The sequence below is a fragment of the Cataglyphis hispanica genome, chromosome 12 (assembly GCF_021464435.1).
Source record: "Cataglyphis hispanica isolate Lineage 1 chromosome 12, ULB_Chis1_1.0, whole genome shotgun sequence".
Taxonomy (NCBI): domain Eukaryota; kingdom Metazoa; phylum Arthropoda; class Insecta; order Hymenoptera; family Formicidae; genus Cataglyphis; species Cataglyphis hispanica.
In genome coordinates this window covers 4,437,009-4,453,599 of record NC_065965.1, presented here as the reverse complement: position 1 = coordinate 4,453,599, position 16,591 = coordinate 4,437,009, and the positions used below count along the sequence as shown (strand labels likewise).

The following is a 16,591-nucleotide window of genomic DNA, read 5'->3' as shown; positions in this document are numbered from 1 at the left end:
CGTTCATAGTGACAAGACGTGTCTTCGCACGTCTTCCTCTTCGGGGCTTTCACCGCTGAGTGCGAGTTACTGCATCGTGCGTGGGCGGCATAAAGATTGTCGGCGCGTATCTCACACGTCGGTGAGACAAAAGCGGGCTATCAATATCGATAGCGTGTCTCGCGGGCGCGCGCGATCCTACGTAATCCTCGCATACGGTCCGATTTATTCTCTTAATCTCCTCGTATACAATGCCATTCACGTACGTGTTGACATCAAGTTAGCAGAGATCAGGATCGGCGAGTCCTAGAACGATGGCATCTCCATATAGCTATTTGCTAACTTATCTTACACGGATGAGGATAGGATTTCAGTTTACAAAACCTCGAGGGTTCTAGATGCGAGCCCCTGAGGCGAATATCCCCGCTCATCTCTTCAACTTCACGATTCTTTGCTTGTATCATAAAAACCAGTTTAGTTGCATTGTTACACCATCATCAAATGCTTGTAACTGAGATTTTTTTATTCAACAGATAATAAATTTAGAAATTAGTTTATATAATAATCTATTTAGTACTAATCCTGCTTTTAATTATTAGGACTAAGGCACATGATGGAAAGCCGTTAAACAAAAGTTGTTATTTTAGTTAAGCTTTAGAATTATGTTTAGAATTTTGAAATTATTGTTATATATAGCTTTTTTAAACTCACGTTAAACTAAAACTTAAAATAAATCTTAAAATCCGAATATGAGAGGATTATATATTATTTTCATTTTTATTAAACAGTATCGGTAAAGCTTGCAATACTCATCAATGATCTGAGAATCTAGTATAGAAAGGCTCCAATCGTATTAGCTCGTCTTTTCTAAGATCCATCAGCAATTTAATACGATTGCGATAATCACTTACGCATTGCAAAATCATCCATTCCTCTAGAACTAATCGTTAATGAAGTCTAGCGATTGGTTGTATTAGAACTCATCTATTTCATGAATATTTTAAGTCTTTTACATTTGTGATATATGATTATAATAAACAGTTTTAATGTCATAAAACAAAAAATTGATTACCATTATTATAATTTATTGAAATAGTGTCCAATGCATTCGTCACTCGCCGCTGTGACGAATAAAATCCTTCTGCAGCAAGTGTATGAATATTTATATATATATATATAAATTAATTTTAATTTTTAAATTTGCATACGCACAAATAAAACATATATGTATATGTTTACAGTTTTCATATAAAAAAAAAACGTCTAATTTCAACAATAACAAGAAAAAAAACACACTTTAAAAAACATTGCATTTAAAAAAATAATTTTTGTTTGTGACATTATTTTTGTTAATATTTATATTTCTTTAATAAAATCTTTTTATTAATAATAAATTATTAAAAATATTAAAATTTTATACCGCGTCTTTCTCTTGATATTTGTCTTGTTATAAGATGGGAAATACGGAAAAAGAAAATCTATAAGTATAATTAGAATGGAATTTCTATATAACACTTCTTCGAGACAATATATGATGCTCCTTCGTGATAATTACATCAAATTTGTTCTCACGCGCGCGAGACTTCAATCGTGCTTTCCGCGCTGCACTTGGTTCCCTCGCAAAACATGCTCGGAATGTTTGCGCGCTTATTGTATTATGTATAACATCGACAACTGTCTCACGATCCGCCTCTCGAGCTCTCCCAAGTGAGAAGAAATGGTTAAGTCATTTTGTATCATCGATAAATAATTTCCGTTAATAAAAAAAAAAGGGGGGTAATGATCTCCGGCAGATGTTACAAAATCTCAAAGCGATTTATTGCAACAAATCAATCACATTAATCCTTGAAAGAATTACAATTACGACATAATCGTGAGAAAACGTCTCGAGACAGTAAACGTATAATATTATATTCGCGAATGTCGCCATTAATGTTTATCAAAATTAGGGCAAGTAAAGCAGAAAGGTCTGAATTATATCAGCGATCGTCTCTTTCTCTTAACAATTGCGTCACATCAATGACGGATCGTTCGGAATGAAAGACAAGTCGTCCTTGTCATCTTGTACCCTCTTATTTTTTATAATTACTTTATATTGTACCGATCATGTATATCACACACACACACACATCACGGTAATATTTGTCGGATTATTATCTGAAGTTATAATCGTGATTGTTGATTGAACTTTGCAATAATCAAGGAAGAATTGAGATAATTAAAGTATGTGATAATTAGTGAATTTATATTTATAGAAATTCTGCCATATTACATAAGATAAATACTTTAAAAAATATAAAATAGCATGTTTCTTTAAATCTTTTTATTTTTTTATATCATTTCTATATATTTTCCTATAAAAATAGCATTTAAATCATTAAAACCATAAAAATTGTTTGAACACGCTGTCATTTTATTTGTGAATAAAGCTTTCAATAAAAAAGACAACAAAAATTAGTCTCCAACACGCAACTGTCATGTTGATCGATTAGATTATTATGCCAAGCATCAAGAGACAATGTTTCTATAATAGATAAATCGAATGCTTCGATAAAGTCTCTTTACTTAGGAATTGTTAGTTTGTTTTGTGTTTCATAACTTTAGAAGCTGATATTGCTTCATAGTTTGCGCAAATTGTAGTTAACAACCGTCTTTAGCAGCTGTGCGTTAAGTTAACTGCTTTTACAAGTTCTATTATACGCATAGTGCAAACGTCCTTTGCATATTTCACTGTTCTCTAATGAGAGATTTTTTAAACTACTTTCCGATAGCGCAGCGAGCATTTAATGCGCAATTTCCTGTAAGAACGAGATGTTCAATCAAGGTCGTGGAGAGCCCCATCTTTTTGATTGATGTTATTCAGTATGCGTTGCGTATATTTGCGAAAGAATCGTATATGAATATCACAATTTGTGCAATAGGCATATATGTTTTAATTGACAGACGTCTGTTCCATGTCTACGTCATGTCCGTTCGAAATCTATGAATAGGAGCATTCAAATTGGGATCCGTGAGAATATAAGACTATAAGGGGATGCGCCTACATCCATGAATCACGATCGACCTTCGCACGAACGATTGCAAAGGCGGTTTAATCTTGGCTCTCAAGCGACGCGATGTAGTGGACAGATATATATTTTAGCGTATTCTCTTGTATCTCTCACCGAGATCGATAGTACTCTCGAAACGCTTGCCCCTTTTGCTTTCAGAAACCGGGAAATATCAAAGATGTAGAGAAACACTAGCCGTATCTTCGCTTGCGTCATCTCTTATTCATCGCACGTCTATCGATGATGGGAGCCCTTCCTTCGTCCATAAATCGTGATATTATAAGCCGATGTTGTCTTGAATGTAGCTCGACTGCATCTACACCCGCAAAAGTATGAGAGGATTAAATAGATTGCTCGTGTTGGAGAAATCCATTTAACGCCAAACAAGGAGAAATCCAAGACGAGAAGTCTATTAGGCTATTATTTCAATATTAATTTTCATAACTCGTTAAGTTTGTACGAAATTTTAAAATTACTCCCTGTTGTAAGCCTTTGAATTTTATTTTTATTTTGTACTTGTAACTAGTGTTTGCGTATCCATGTATGTATGCAATAATTAGTATGACTATTTCAGAAAACACATTCACATTTTATGATTTATAATTAAATTTGGTTTTATCAGTCACAGTTATTTTTAAACATTATCACATTTTTTGTATATGTAGCTAATTATTTAAAAGGATGGAAAACGAACTAAAGAGCACGACTTGATGAAGCACGATTCTATGTCCGTTAACTGGGGCAGCAAAATCTTACAGCAAAAAAGAAAAGCAGAATCCTCAAACAGAATTTTGCTTAAGCTTTTGTGGTTGTGCAATTCCATTACTTACACAATTACACTGCTACTCTCTCCCTCCCTTTCTCTTTCTCTTTTCCTTCTTTACATACCTCGTAATAATTTAAAAAGAAAAATTAATTTTTAAATCAGTTGTGTTTTGCTATACTTTACAAATTATAAATTGTTTTTCATCGAATATTTTCAAATTGAATTAATAATAATATAGTAAAGAAAAGCTTTTTCGCGAGAATAACGAAAAAATGAAGACAGATTCATAAAATATACAATTTATCCTGAAAATATTATTTATTAATAAAATGCTTGCACGGTTAAAATATTAAATATGACACATGCTGAGTACAAATACATATTATTATTACAGTATTATCTAATTACGATATCAGGGGAGGTAAGTAAGCGCTAGCCGGTGTCACAAAGTCGTTCCTTGCCGTTTGCTTGTCAAATCCATCATGGACGATCGCGTAATTCCGTTTCGGCGAATAAAAATTGCTGTAAAGAGTGCTTGTGTTCGGCAAAGATTTAACGAAAAATTTTGATCGCGAAGATGGAAGAACCAATCTCCCAGGTGTTTCATAGAAAGGTTTGTTAATGAAATGCGAATTTTGATCGTAACGAAGCGATGTGCCGTCTTCATTCCATCTTTGTTGTTCGCCTTGCCAATTGTATTTATTCCAAGGTCCAGCCTCAATGTTATAGCCACGCTGATAATAATCTCCGAAGAGCTTCTTTTCAGGAGCTACTTTGATGCGTCTTCATTGTAAAAGAGTAAAAAAAAATGATTAGCAGTGTAATAAAATTAATAATGTGTGCAAAGAGCATAGATAAAACACAAATATTTAAAAGGCGTATAAAAATTCCAAGTTGCGTAATTAAAGTAATCTTTATGGAATGGAAAAAATAATGTATTTTAAATATCATAAATTTAGATTAATAATACGTATGATATTTATATATTATGACCACTGGGTCTTATTAAATATCACTCGATCAGCGGTGAAAACTGAAAGCGGGGGAGTTTGAACATACATTTCCTGTACGAATGAAATGCTTATTATTAAACTGGCCGAGTGTGACTTTTATCACCTTATTTTATTATGAAATAATTCAGCGTTGAGGAAAACGTTAAGAGAAATGTTGCCGCAACATTTTTTCGTACTTAACCCGTGAGAGATAAGAAGATTATGTCTGATTATGCAATCACACGCGCATACCGTGCGCGGACGCACAGTAAATAAGTAGGTATGTATTTTGAACAATTCGTTACATAATGCGTGGCTCACCTATCAGCTTCCTCCATTGCTTTTGCAACTGCCCCGTTAATGGAGTAGAAACTTTGAGCGCGAGAGCAATCCACGGTATTCCACCACTCGCAAACCAGTCTCTCCTGATTGAATAACGTACCGTTCGGACAAAGGAACGAGTCCTTACGACCGCCGTTTTGACAGATGTGGAACGCCTGACAGTCGGTCTCAGGGTCAGCATAATAACCCGGATGTTGTTGCTGTTCGCATTGGAATCGCGTCCACGGAACTTGGCGGAAGATCGGATAATCTATCCCAGCTATACCGGGAATTCCATTGTCGCCTGATTGATAGCGCGGATATTGGTGGCTGTATCGTTGATTGTCAAACAGCCGCACGTTGGGACGCACATATGAATATCTCTCGTATGCCTAGTACATTTCAAAATATATCACTAAATATAATATATATATATATATATATATATATATATATATATATATATAAAAACACTATATGCAAATATATGTATATTTAATTTAAAGCTTTTGTGTATTTTGTAAAATATATATTAGGAGTAAATTTTGTGACTCGCAATCAGTTTTATAAGAAGATTTTTCAATAAAAATATTAAAATATTAATATACTAAAGTCTAAATTACATAAAAAAATCAGTTTTTTTTTTGGTTTAAATCACGGCTTCAAATAAATGGAATCTTGATTTTATTTCACAAATAAATTTTATTTTAACCGAGTTTCAATTGTCAAGTTTAATTGCCAAATTATATTTGATATTAATAATAAATTTAATATAGCGCAATTTTTTGTTACAGAAAAATTGGATACGTACCATGCAATTTGCGAAGATAAACATAAAAAGTAATCCTAGTTTGAATTCCATAATCAAGATTAATTTGATATCTTCAGCTAACAAAGTCAAATCAAAAAATGAACTCGGTCTGTATATAGTTCTCGGTCTTTATATAGAAATGTGAATTCGGGTGCATGAGATTATTCCTCATTCAAAACGTATCCTTCGATTGAATAGATAAACCGACGAAGGTAAACTTTATTTCAGTAATTAAAAATGACGTAACAAAGCGAGGAGTCATCTTCATCGATGTACAGCGGCTGAAAATACTATTCCTGATCTAATCTTACAGGATGTTGAGAATAAGAAATAATCCTGTCAAATCAATTATTCGCAATGATTAATTCGATCTATGTCACGCCACTTTACATTCAAGCAACATCTTAATATATACATTTTATATAATTTTTATCGGTTTTTTTTCTGTAATCTTCTTGCTACAAAATCCTTATAACTCTATATTGAATTTAATTTTTGTATAAGAATTTATATATTGTAACTAGATTTTTTAATATATTTTCTTGTACATTCGAGTAATCTTGATGTAATTTGAATTGCACGTATTCATATTAAATTTAATTACAGAAAATATTAAACACAGAGAAAATAATAGTCATCCCGGAATTTTTTGTTCATCTTCATAAATTACATAGCTTATATTTAATTTTTTGTAGTATAAAATTTTTGATATTAATTTTATTATTAATATCGATTAATTTGGTAACCAAATTTGACAAATAAAAAATTCGTGAAACGATCAACAAAGAGAAGCCTAAGAACGACAATCTTGACGTTCGATAATTACCACTCACAAACCTTCAGGCGAAGCTAATAAAACATTATTAATAGATCTATAATATTTCTCCATTATTTTTTCATTAATTATAGATTTAGCACAGACATGCACCAATCAGCTGTTTTACCATGGCATGATAAGTAAAAGAGAATGGCCTGTAGTTCCACCGGTTCAGCATCGGCGGCAGCCGCTGCTACAGCTGTTTCACTAATCAGCTGATTCGCTTCTCTCCTGTACATATGTACATAAATAATAGGAGATTGTTGTATTTAGTATTCTTTTTTATTTTTTTTGTGTGCTGCTATTATACATACAGACCACACAGTGTCATTAGCAAATATTGATATCGATTGTATTAGCGAAAGCTTCAAAATATAATAAAATGCAACACGTATATTAAATTCTTTTATAATCGCGCACATTTTTTCTGTTTTAATAAGTATAGAAAGATATTATATAAAACACTTCTCGTGTTACAAAGCGCGATTGTGTATTCTCACTATATTTGCACTTTCTTTGATGAATATATTATATTGATATAATTCACAAGTTATAGATTTTGTTAAGATGGATTTTAAACCAAGTAATGGATTTTTTGACTTGTGTATAAATGTATCGAAGGAGAATGAAGATCGTTTAAATGATATTTTATTAAAATTATATCAAAGTAAGTTAACTGTGAGATAAAAGATATAAATTAATCTAAGTATATCTATATATTAATAAATTTATTTTTTATCAGTGGGTTATAAGACAGTGATGTTAAATCAAACTATAGAAGAAAATACTGTTAATAATGATAGAAAAAAGAAGAGAAAAGGTGAAGAGAATAAAACTGTACCAAATATGGTGCCAGATCCAATTAATGTGTGCAAACTAAATGAGAAATTTAAGGGAAAACTATGTATACTTAATAGGATCACATTTATTTGTTCAGATCCTACAAAAACACATACATTGGTATAATTTTTGGTAACATATTAATAAAATTGTAAAAATTTGAAAGTTTATTTGGATAGAAGTGTAATTGTATACTTTTGGAACATATAATTTAAGTAAAATACTGTTAAAATATATATTGAAAATAATAAATAATCTTTATAAAACTTTACATAATTTTCAAAACAAAAGACTCACTTATATATTAAAGCGATACTAGTATATTAATTTTATTATTACAGGCACAGTGTCCAAATTTGAAAAAATACCATTTATATGCTATTGTTCCAACTAAACAAGATATGTTGGAGGTTAGAACTTATTTATATTTTAATATAAATTGTGATTTTTTAATGTATATATAAATATATATATATATATATATATATATATATATATATATATTTTTAATTTTGTGTCTCACTTTATTGATTTTTTATTGTTTACAGTTTGCTTGTTCACAATTAAATGTAGATCTTATTACGATAAGACCATTAATTTCTGGCTTAAAAATGAAAAGAAAGCTATATCGTCAAGCAGTAGCAAGAGGTTTATGTTTTGAAATACAATATGCAGATCTCTTAAACCGAAAAACACGCGTAGCAACTATTCATTACTCTCATCTACTTCACATGTATTACAAGTGTATGGTAAGTGCGTATGTTGAATATACTATATGTGTGTACATATATTAAATTCTTAATAACTATAGAAAATGATTATTCCTATGATAAATAAGAATATGTTTATATATAAAATATCTTTGTATATATATATATATATATATATATATATATATATATTTTATTTATTTATTTACTTATTTATTTATTTATTTATTATAGAATGTAATCATATCAAGTGGTGCAGATAATCCAAATTTAATCAGGAATCCTTACGACATCATAAATCTGTATCCTTGAAATTAATATATGAATATAATAATGAATAATATAATAATATAATCACACAGTTCTTTGCCAATTATTTTATCTAGCATTTCTTAAATAATCTATATTATCCATAATTACTGCAGTATTATGATGCATAGTGGATCTATGTTAGGTTTAAGCGAAATCAAATCAAAAGCAGCTATATTAAATCAATGTCAACTGCTCCTTTTAAGAGCAGGTTAGTTGTTATAATTAAGTCTATACATTTTACACTGTACATTTTACATTGTAATTTTATTCATTCCAGAAAGACGAATATCTGGCAAAGCAGTTTTTACAGTGGAGTTTACAGAAGATCCAGTAGAAGAAGATAATGAGGATAAATATTGATAATAAAAAAGAATAAAAAAAAAGTAAATGTACAAATTAATACTATAAAATTTAATTTTACAACTTCATAAAAAACTTTTATAAAAAAAATGTTTTATATTTTATTATGTATGTTTCACAGTATATTGTTCTCTTTTTTTAAAATTAAGCTTTTCTAAACTATCATTTATGATTCTTATGCAATATTTAATATCTGTGTCAGTTTTTACAAACTCATTTTTACATTTTTTTTTCTACTATAATTTTAATTGTGCAAAAATTTAATTTAAAAAATCTCTGTTAGTCTTATTCCATATGTTTCTTGTAATAGATTGTATAAACATATTTTTATTGTATTTATGGCAACATTAATATTACAATATGAACGATTAATTAATTAACTAATTATTAATTAATATTTATTGAATTATCACATAATAAATTCTTTTTTTAAATAAAAATTATTTTGATTTGCAGTATTTATTTAGTACATATATTATATGTCTCTATATGCTATTGACATTACTATAACATAATATAAACATTATTACTATAGCTAGACTATAACTAATTATTCTGCAATATATTGTGAAACGAAAATAATGATTTTTTTAGGAATGCACCATAATGCACATAATTCTTAGCAAGAAGTTAGATGAGTTTCAATCAACAGCTGATACAATGGCTATATTCATCTCACTTAGATAAACGACTATCACTATAAGTTCAAATAAGAATTCTTTTAAATAACATTACTTTAACTTTATTACATTTAATGTGGGATGCATTTTGCTTGCAATATATATTATTAGAGCGGCGTTATGGTCCTAATCAAGTAAATAATTATTTTCTAATGAAATTAAATATATGATAAAATATTAACAATTAATAACGAAAAAATGTAATTTGACGTGCGAAAAACGTAACCAATTGCATTCTTGAAATAATTTGCAACAATATTAAAAACTTCAGAAAATAACGATGTTGATAACATGGCATTGACAGATTTTGTCGTCTGAATAGAAGCTGCTAACATCGACTCGGAAACGGTGGTGGATTCAGTTCTGATTTAAAAATCAAGCAGATCATGCGCCCAACAGCTGCACGATCAAATCGATCATCTGTACATCATCCTCGATCATCCCCGATCCCAAGCCCATCGACAACGTCCGTTTATCATCAGCCACAACAACAACAAATTTTATATGCTCCCATCAGTAATCCAATGGTGACTCTTCAACCATGTGGGACAGTACTTCACCCTTCGTGCGTTTATCCGAACGTTCAATCTCACGTTGGTTCATCGAATTCCGCTGCTTTACATCTTCAAGGTTTGAAAAAGAAATTAATTTTGATTAATATTATAAGATGTTTTTTTTTTGTTGTTCTCAATTCTTTTTCAAATCTATTTTGTAAAACAATGTTTCACGTGATAAAAATGATATTAAATAAATTGTAAAAAATATATTAATCATAATTGCAATTTTATAAGATTATATAAATTTTTTTTCTATCTTTCTTTCTTTTACAATTGCGAGAATGACGATTACTATTTTGCGGATGTAGGTAAGAATAATCGATGGCACTCCAAGAACAAATCATCCCGCGGTCAACTATGCTACCAACAACAACAGCCGCTTTCTTGCAACGCGAAACCTGTGGCTCTCCTTGACCAACCGTCTTCTAGCATCGCCCCGATTCCATCGTCGACCACGTCCTTCTTAGTAGCTTCGTCCACATTTGCTCATGCTGGACCATTGTCCAGCGAACATTACAACAACAATTCCAGAGTGACACATCTGTTACCGCAATCCTTCAACTTTAAGCCGTCAAACGTACAGACCTTCTGCCTCATACAGGACCGACAAAACGCCCAGCAACAGCATCCGATACAGGCTTCTTACTACAATATCTCGGCTACAAACACCTGCAGTTTGCAAACCATCAATCCCAACTCATCCTTCCCGCTTCCCAGCCTCAATCCTTACACCAATCTAACTACTTTCAATAGCAATCAATTTCCAGCGACAGTGCAATCCTCCCCGCTCTTCACGAATTCGCCTGTTGGTCTAGTCCTCGCTCCGACGCAAAAAAACAAGTTTTTACCCACATCTGATTTCTCGTCGTTGAAAAATAACGCAAGCAAAACAACACCACGTATCTGTGAATCTCGAATCGTTCCTGTCAGTCATAGTGACAATTTCAATGGTTGGCCACTTCAGATTGAAACGTCTGCCAAGAATTCATGCGACGCGCATACTGCGGGCAACAGCAAGGATCTCGAATCTACTGATCACGCTTCGCAGAAACCTATTTCCGCGAAAACCGACGAGGAACATTACTCGGATGAATCTTCGAACAGCTTCGACTTTACCATTGAGGCCGAGAAGATGGTCTCAGCTTTATGTAACACCACATCTTCAAATGATTTGGGTAAGGAGGAGTCGAAACCCGATAATAAAACTGACTCTGCGCCGTTATTTAGCGGCGCCGGCGATAATGTGTCTAATAAGGCGAATTGGTTCACCGATTTCTGCTCCGAGTACGAAAATGGAACGTCGATAGGCGTTCAAACAGATGCCTATCCGTGTGCCGATAGATCACAGTATCCAGAATTGATCCGGAAGACAGTTTATTGGGGATGCACAGAAGCCGAGATTGTGCTCGGCTCTAACGATTCGCATACGGACTCTAAACAAAGCTGGTTAACGTGTCTATCATCCGCCACTAGAACGGCGATTACCAAGTCATCGACTTGTATCCCGGTTTTCGCAGGAGATCGAGTTCTCGCTAATGATCTTATAAATGCTCTTCTACGTATCAGCAATGGATGGTTGAGTCTCGACAATTACTTGAATAAACAACATTTTCCCAATTTGATTGACAGATTGGAGCCCGAGTTAATCTCGTGCTTTTATATATGGGAAGAGAGCACATGCGAACTACTAAAGCAAATAGTGCGGACCTTTCAGAAATTCGGAGAAAATAATGAAAAGACAGATCAAAAATGCAATGCGATTTGCGGATCATCTTCATTTCCAGGCGATGTGTCACTTTATACGAACTATAATCTCTTCGCTCAACCGTCTTCGAGCTCCTTTATTCAGAACACAGTTAGAAAAGTCTCTTCTCAAGAAAATCCACCCAGTGCGACATCGATACCATTATCAACGAGCAGTCTACATAATTTTCAATACAATTCCGGTCAACAAGAGCAACAATCGGCTGCTCAGAAGGAAAGTAAATTACGGAGCAAGTGGACGATCACCGAGAATTTATCATCCGCGATTAATACCACCAAGTCTGTGCCTAATGTCTCCATATATCACATGAATGATGTCAATAGTCTGGCGAATACAAAACTGCGTACGAAGAACGCATCCTCCGCGTCACGGAAGTCCGATTCCATTCAAAAATCATTGAACGCCGAATTTTATCAGCTGAAGAACAAAGTGATGGAGAGCAGTACGGATACGACGAAGGACAGAAAACACGATTTTAAATCAGAAAATAAACTTTTAACGTCACATAGTAACACCGACCAATCCATCCGAATGCAACATTCAGCGACGAATACTCCTCTAACTTACAATGGACTGTACGCGCAGAATTGTTTATCCTTTACATTTCCTTTGTCCAATAATCCGAGCTCTTCGTATCCTGTGTCCAATCCGGGGATCTTAACTTATGGTGGTTATCTCTCTTCAAGATATTCTTATCCGATTACCGATATTAATTCGAGAAGTAATAGAAACTCCGAGCAAAATTACGGAACTAAAAGCGCGAAGGTCCATCCGACTTACGTCGGCAAATCGCAGACCGATCAAATAGAATTCCCGGCTGTACCTAGGAATAAGATGACTTTGCTCAGCCAAATCGAGCCGAGAACATTCGACAAGGAGTCCAAGGAAATGGCTGCCAATCTGTCGGCCTGGTTTGCCAGTATGCGAAACGCGCAATCTCCGGCTGCGTCCACTTTTGAAGAGTCGAAGATGAATGAGAACTTAGGGTCGCGATTATTCGCTCAGCAAGAGATATCAAAGTACTCGATGAGCGTTCCTAAGCAGCCGCAGATTGACGCGAATCGACAGTTTCAAGCCTTGCAAAATCTGCCGAATATTCAGAGTACACCATGGGCCGCCAGTAACTTCATCAATCGTTATCAGGCACAACACGCGCCGGAAGAGTATGATAGCTCCGAGGACGTGCGAGTATACATGAAACCAGGAAGCTACAACGTCCCGAGGAAGAGGCACCAGAGAAGATTCAATCGTCGATCGGACAACAGTAACGCGACGTCTCGTAACGCAACGAACAATCATCACAATGTATGTGGCAATAAAGGGAAGGGTATATCGATACTTGCATCGTCGACACCTCTGTCGCATATAAATGCACCGACTACCAACATCAGTAATGCTACGCTAATAAAGACGTCATTCCCGCCGGCTTCGCAGCTACCTGCTCCTCTGTTCAATCTTGAGAATTCACCTAGGATTTTAAAACGTACCGAATCTTCATCGCAGGATGCTCATCAAGATGTTACATGGAAAGCTGCGTGCGCTTCGGCCGAAATACTTCTCGAAGCTCTTAACGTAAAAGACTGTAGCAATACGTGCAGAAAGATCGATTGCAATGATAATACCGAGAAAGATAATAAAAATAAAGAGAATGCCGAAACATCGCAGCAGAGCGATCTGAAATTACTAAAGCGCAACAATGTCGATTATGCCTCGTCCTACGAAGCCTCGGAAGATGATTCGGGATCCACATGCAGATTATCGCCTAGTACGAGCGTCCTATCAGCATCCCAATTACGCGAGGAAGAGAATGGTAAAGATATATCGCGGTTTATCATGATTAAATCATTAATAAATATAATGTAGTAAATGTAATATCGTGAAACATTTTATAATATATTTCTTATGAATTTCTTATATGAATTTAATATTATCGTCATAAAACGTATTTAGTTATAGTGAATTTGTTTTATTATCCTGCTGATTAAAATAAATAGATTTTATCATGTCATATATTTTTAATAAGAACTGATTAAATCTATAATAAATCAAGAATTCAAAATTTTATCGAAACAATTAAATCTTCTCGTGAGGAAACTTAGCGCATTTCATTACTCAGATTATTAAAATTACTAAAAAATATCTCGCGATCTTTTTGCAGGTGGTACCTAGTAATAAGCAAAACAAACCTTTTCTAAAAAGCATATTCAACAGCTCTCGGTATCAGGACCAACGTGAAAACGGATTCCTGGCTAATCAGGACTCTCAATAACGCGAGTATCGTCGGCAAACAGAAGCGACACAAGGACGACATAGATCCACGAAGTTTAGAATCTTCGAATAGCTCGGAGACTGCAGACGTAAAACTAGATCAATTCGCAACGTCATCAACTGCGGATGCAGATACGAAAACACCTGCGATAATCATCGACAGCGAATATCCAGCGATCTTCTCCCGCGAACATATCTCTGGTTTTTTCTCGAGAAACGATCAAACATTGACGAAAGAATCGGAAAGTTATGTTGGACGAGCTACGTATTCCGAGACGGTGCGAAGATCCATAAAAACGAACAACGTGCCTTTGGAGAGAAAAGAGACGTGTAAGCCGTGCACGATCAACTCATCGGTGGCTACCGTAATACCGATTCCTGGCCGCAAGTGTCAGAGAAAAGATCCGGAACAATCTTATCAGCTTTTACATAAATCGCGAAAATCAGCTGATAAGAAGACAGTGAGAAATACGGGTGGCAACGATCTCCAATTGGAGGAAGGATCGTGCGCGAAAATCAACAGTGTCAAATCAAACAATATAATGTCAAAATTGTCAATCACTACGAAAACGCATGGAAAAAAAGATTTGGAACATTCGAAAGACAAATATGCCATTAAATCAAGCGATCGCGGCTGGTCGGTGTGGTATAGTTCCAGGAAAAAGCAAACCCTCAGTTCTCTTGCGCTGAGTAAACTGGAAACGATTCATCAAACTGTCTGGCAAATGGACGAAGCGAAGATCTTCAAGTATCCATTCTCGTGCGATAATAAGGATGGCCAGTCTCTGTCCGCAGAAATAGTTAGTTTCTAATAAAAAAAAAATTACATTTTGTTTTTCAATATTTGATGAAAATATCTTTTTCGATTCACAGATGGAGGATTACTGCAAGGTTGTTAAAAGCCCAATGTTTCTCGAGATCGTCGAGTACAAACTAAAGAATCGGATTTATCACAAAGTTGAGCACGCCGTAAAAGATTTCCGTCGTATTATTCATAATGCGAGACTATACCATCAGGTTTGTGATTAACAGTTGTAATAAAATGCATTTAGCTCTTTTAGTAGAATGTGACATTCACTTGATAAAGAGAGAATGTATATTATAGAATTATTATATATAAAATTTTGGATTATTTAATCTTTACACACACACATAAATTAAAGATTATGAATATATCTCAATATATAATTTAAAAAAAAAATGATAATTTAATTTTGCACAAAGATTCACACATTTCTCTTTATTTTTCTTAATTCTTAATTAAAAAATTTTTTTTTTTTAATTCGTATCGTGTTAGATTCAAATTCCGTTCTTGTTTTATTACAGCATGATGATGAGCAAACAAAAAAGATTGAGATACTTTCGAAGAAATTGGAAGATCTACTCGAGGAACATTTCGACAATTGGGACTTCGAAAATATTACCGAAAGTCCGAGAGAAGATTCATCGATGCAGCTGCGATTGAAAACGATCGGACAGAAACCGAACGCAGGATGCTGCGACAGCGCAAAGAAGGGCACTTCTTCGTTGGCCAACGTGGAGAATTCTTCATTTCATTGACTGTTGCTTTTCATCTAACAAACTCCAAATCGACCGATTTAAAACACTATCGCATCCTGCTAATGAAACTAGCATTATCATTACATTGATCGGGGAAGTAGTGTATGTAATAATTTCTTCTAGTCATGAGTCACATTTTGTACGATTAATTAATAATATCTCGTTTCTTTCCATTATCGAAAAGCGATATCAATATTCGACGACTTGTAAACGCTTCGTTAAACTTTTCTGTCTCGACTTCCGAAGAGACGGGATTCTGGACGATTTTATTGACTTTGAAATGTGCGCGTGTGTATTCTGTCCATTATATAACTCTATCCCAATCTCATATATCTTTATGAAAAAAAAAAAAAACCTGTATTAAACGTGTGAATGTGTATCGACAGATATTGAATTTATTCTTGTAAAAGAACAAAAGAAAAGTGCACAATAGTAAGAGATACCAACAATAATGTAATTTCCACGTTTATTATTACAGCTCTATTACTAATGAATGATTTCGATCTTTTAACTTCGATACTTTTGTTGAGGTGTCGTTAGATCAGAATAATATGAATCATGAAATATATTATATTGATCAATCTATTATCGTTATTTGTCTGAATTACTTTTTTTTCAGCACGTTTCATCTATATGTACAGATATATATGATATGCTGAAAAATTACATGTAAAAATAGTTATTCATCCAGTCAAATCGCTATAATTAATAGAAAAATTGCGCAATTAGGAGGGAATCGATCTATTGTTTCATCGGATTTATATAATAACGTTATCAATTTATTTCGAGTTTCCCGCCGATCG

General features: G+C 33.6%; 3 protein-coding genes across 5 annotated transcripts; 2 read left to right on the top strand and 1 right to left on the bottom strand.

Moving 5' to 3' along the window:
- Nucleotides 1–4,199: 4,199 nt before the first annotated feature.
- On the bottom strand, nucleotides 4,200–6,905 carry LOC126853724 (uncharacterized). Its single transcript, XM_050599748.1, has 3 exons — nucleotides 6,864–6,905; nucleotides 5,109–5,500; nucleotides 4,200–4,578 (listed from the first exon to the last, which is right to left on the bottom strand). Exons 1-3 carry the CDS (start codon nucleotides 6,864–6,866, stop codon nucleotides 4,200–4,202), a joined length of 774 nt encoding a protein of 257 aa, XP_050455705.1. The 5' UTR covers nucleotides 6,867–6,905.
- A 53-nt stretch (nucleotides 6,906–6,958) lies between these two features.
- On the top strand, nucleotides 6,959–10,094 carry LOC126853718 (ribonuclease P protein subunit p30). 2 transcript variants are annotated; one of them, XM_050599730.1, is made up of 8 exons: nucleotides 6,959–7,403; nucleotides 7,479–7,696; nucleotides 7,918–7,986; nucleotides 8,125–8,325; nucleotides 8,521–8,588; nucleotides 8,727–8,806; nucleotides 8,876–8,981; nucleotides 9,961–10,094. In XM_050599730.1, the coding sequence occupies exons 1-7, from the start codon at nucleotides 7,304–7,306 to the stop codon at nucleotides 8,956–8,958; spliced, it is 819 nt and encodes a 272-aa protein (XP_050455687.1). In that variant the 5' UTR covers nucleotides 6,959–7,303; the 3' UTR covers nucleotides 8,959–8,981; nucleotides 9,961–10,094. The 2 variants fall into 2 exon arrangements, with proteins under 2 accessions (XP_050455687.1, XP_050455686.1); XM_050599729.1 differs by lacking the exon at nucleotides 9,961–10,094 and having other exon boundaries at nucleotides 8,876–9,293.
- On the top strand, nucleotides 10,025–16,376 carry LOC126853627 (uncharacterized). 2 transcript variants are annotated; one of them, XM_050599493.1, is made up of 5 exons: nucleotides 10,025–10,268; nucleotides 10,504–13,770; nucleotides 14,172–15,028; nucleotides 15,102–15,245; nucleotides 15,555–16,376. In XM_050599493.1, the coding sequence occupies exons 1-5, from the start codon at nucleotides 10,025–10,027 to the stop codon at nucleotides 15,786–15,788; spliced, it is 4,746 nt and encodes a 1,581-aa protein (XP_050455450.1). In that variant the 3' UTR covers nucleotides 15,789–16,376. The 2 variants fall into 2 exon arrangements, with proteins under 2 accessions (XP_050455450.1, XP_050455449.1); XM_050599492.1 differs by having other exon boundaries at nucleotides 14,160–15,028.
- Nucleotides 16,377–16,591: the final 215 nt, after the last annotated feature.

Excerpts from the sequence above, each read along its gene's own strand:
- LOC126853724 (XM_050599748.1), bottom strand. Across the intron at positions 4,579-5,108 it reads GCAATGGAGGAAGCTGATAG|ACGCATCAAAGTAGCTCCTG; the intron begins GTGAGCCACGCA and ends TTTACAATGAAG.
- LOC126853627 (XM_050599492.1), top strand. The coding sequence starts at position 10,025 with ATGCGCCCAACAGCTGCACGATCAAATCGATCATCTGTACATCATCCT. Across the intron at positions 10,269-10,503 it reads CGCTGCTTTACATCTTCAAG|GTAAGAATAATCGATGGCAC; the intron begins GTTTGAAAAAGA and ends TTGCGGATGTAG. Across the intron at positions 13,771-14,159 it reads ATTACGCGAGGAAGAGAATG|CATATTCAACAGCTCTCGGT; the intron begins GTAAAGATATAT and ends TTTTCTAAAAAG.
- LOC126853718 (XM_050599730.1), top strand. The coding sequence starts at position 7,304 with ATGGATTTTAAACCAAGTAATGGATTTTTTGACTTGTGTATAAATGTA. Across the intron at positions 8,326-8,520 it reads ACATGTATTACAAGTGTATG|AATGTAATCATATCAAGTGG; the intron begins GTAAGTGCGTAT and ends TATTTATTATAG. Across the intron at positions 8,807-8,875 it reads ACTGCTCCTTTTAAGAGCAG|AAAGACGAATATCTGGCAAA; the intron begins GTTAGTTGTTAT and ends TATTCATTCCAG.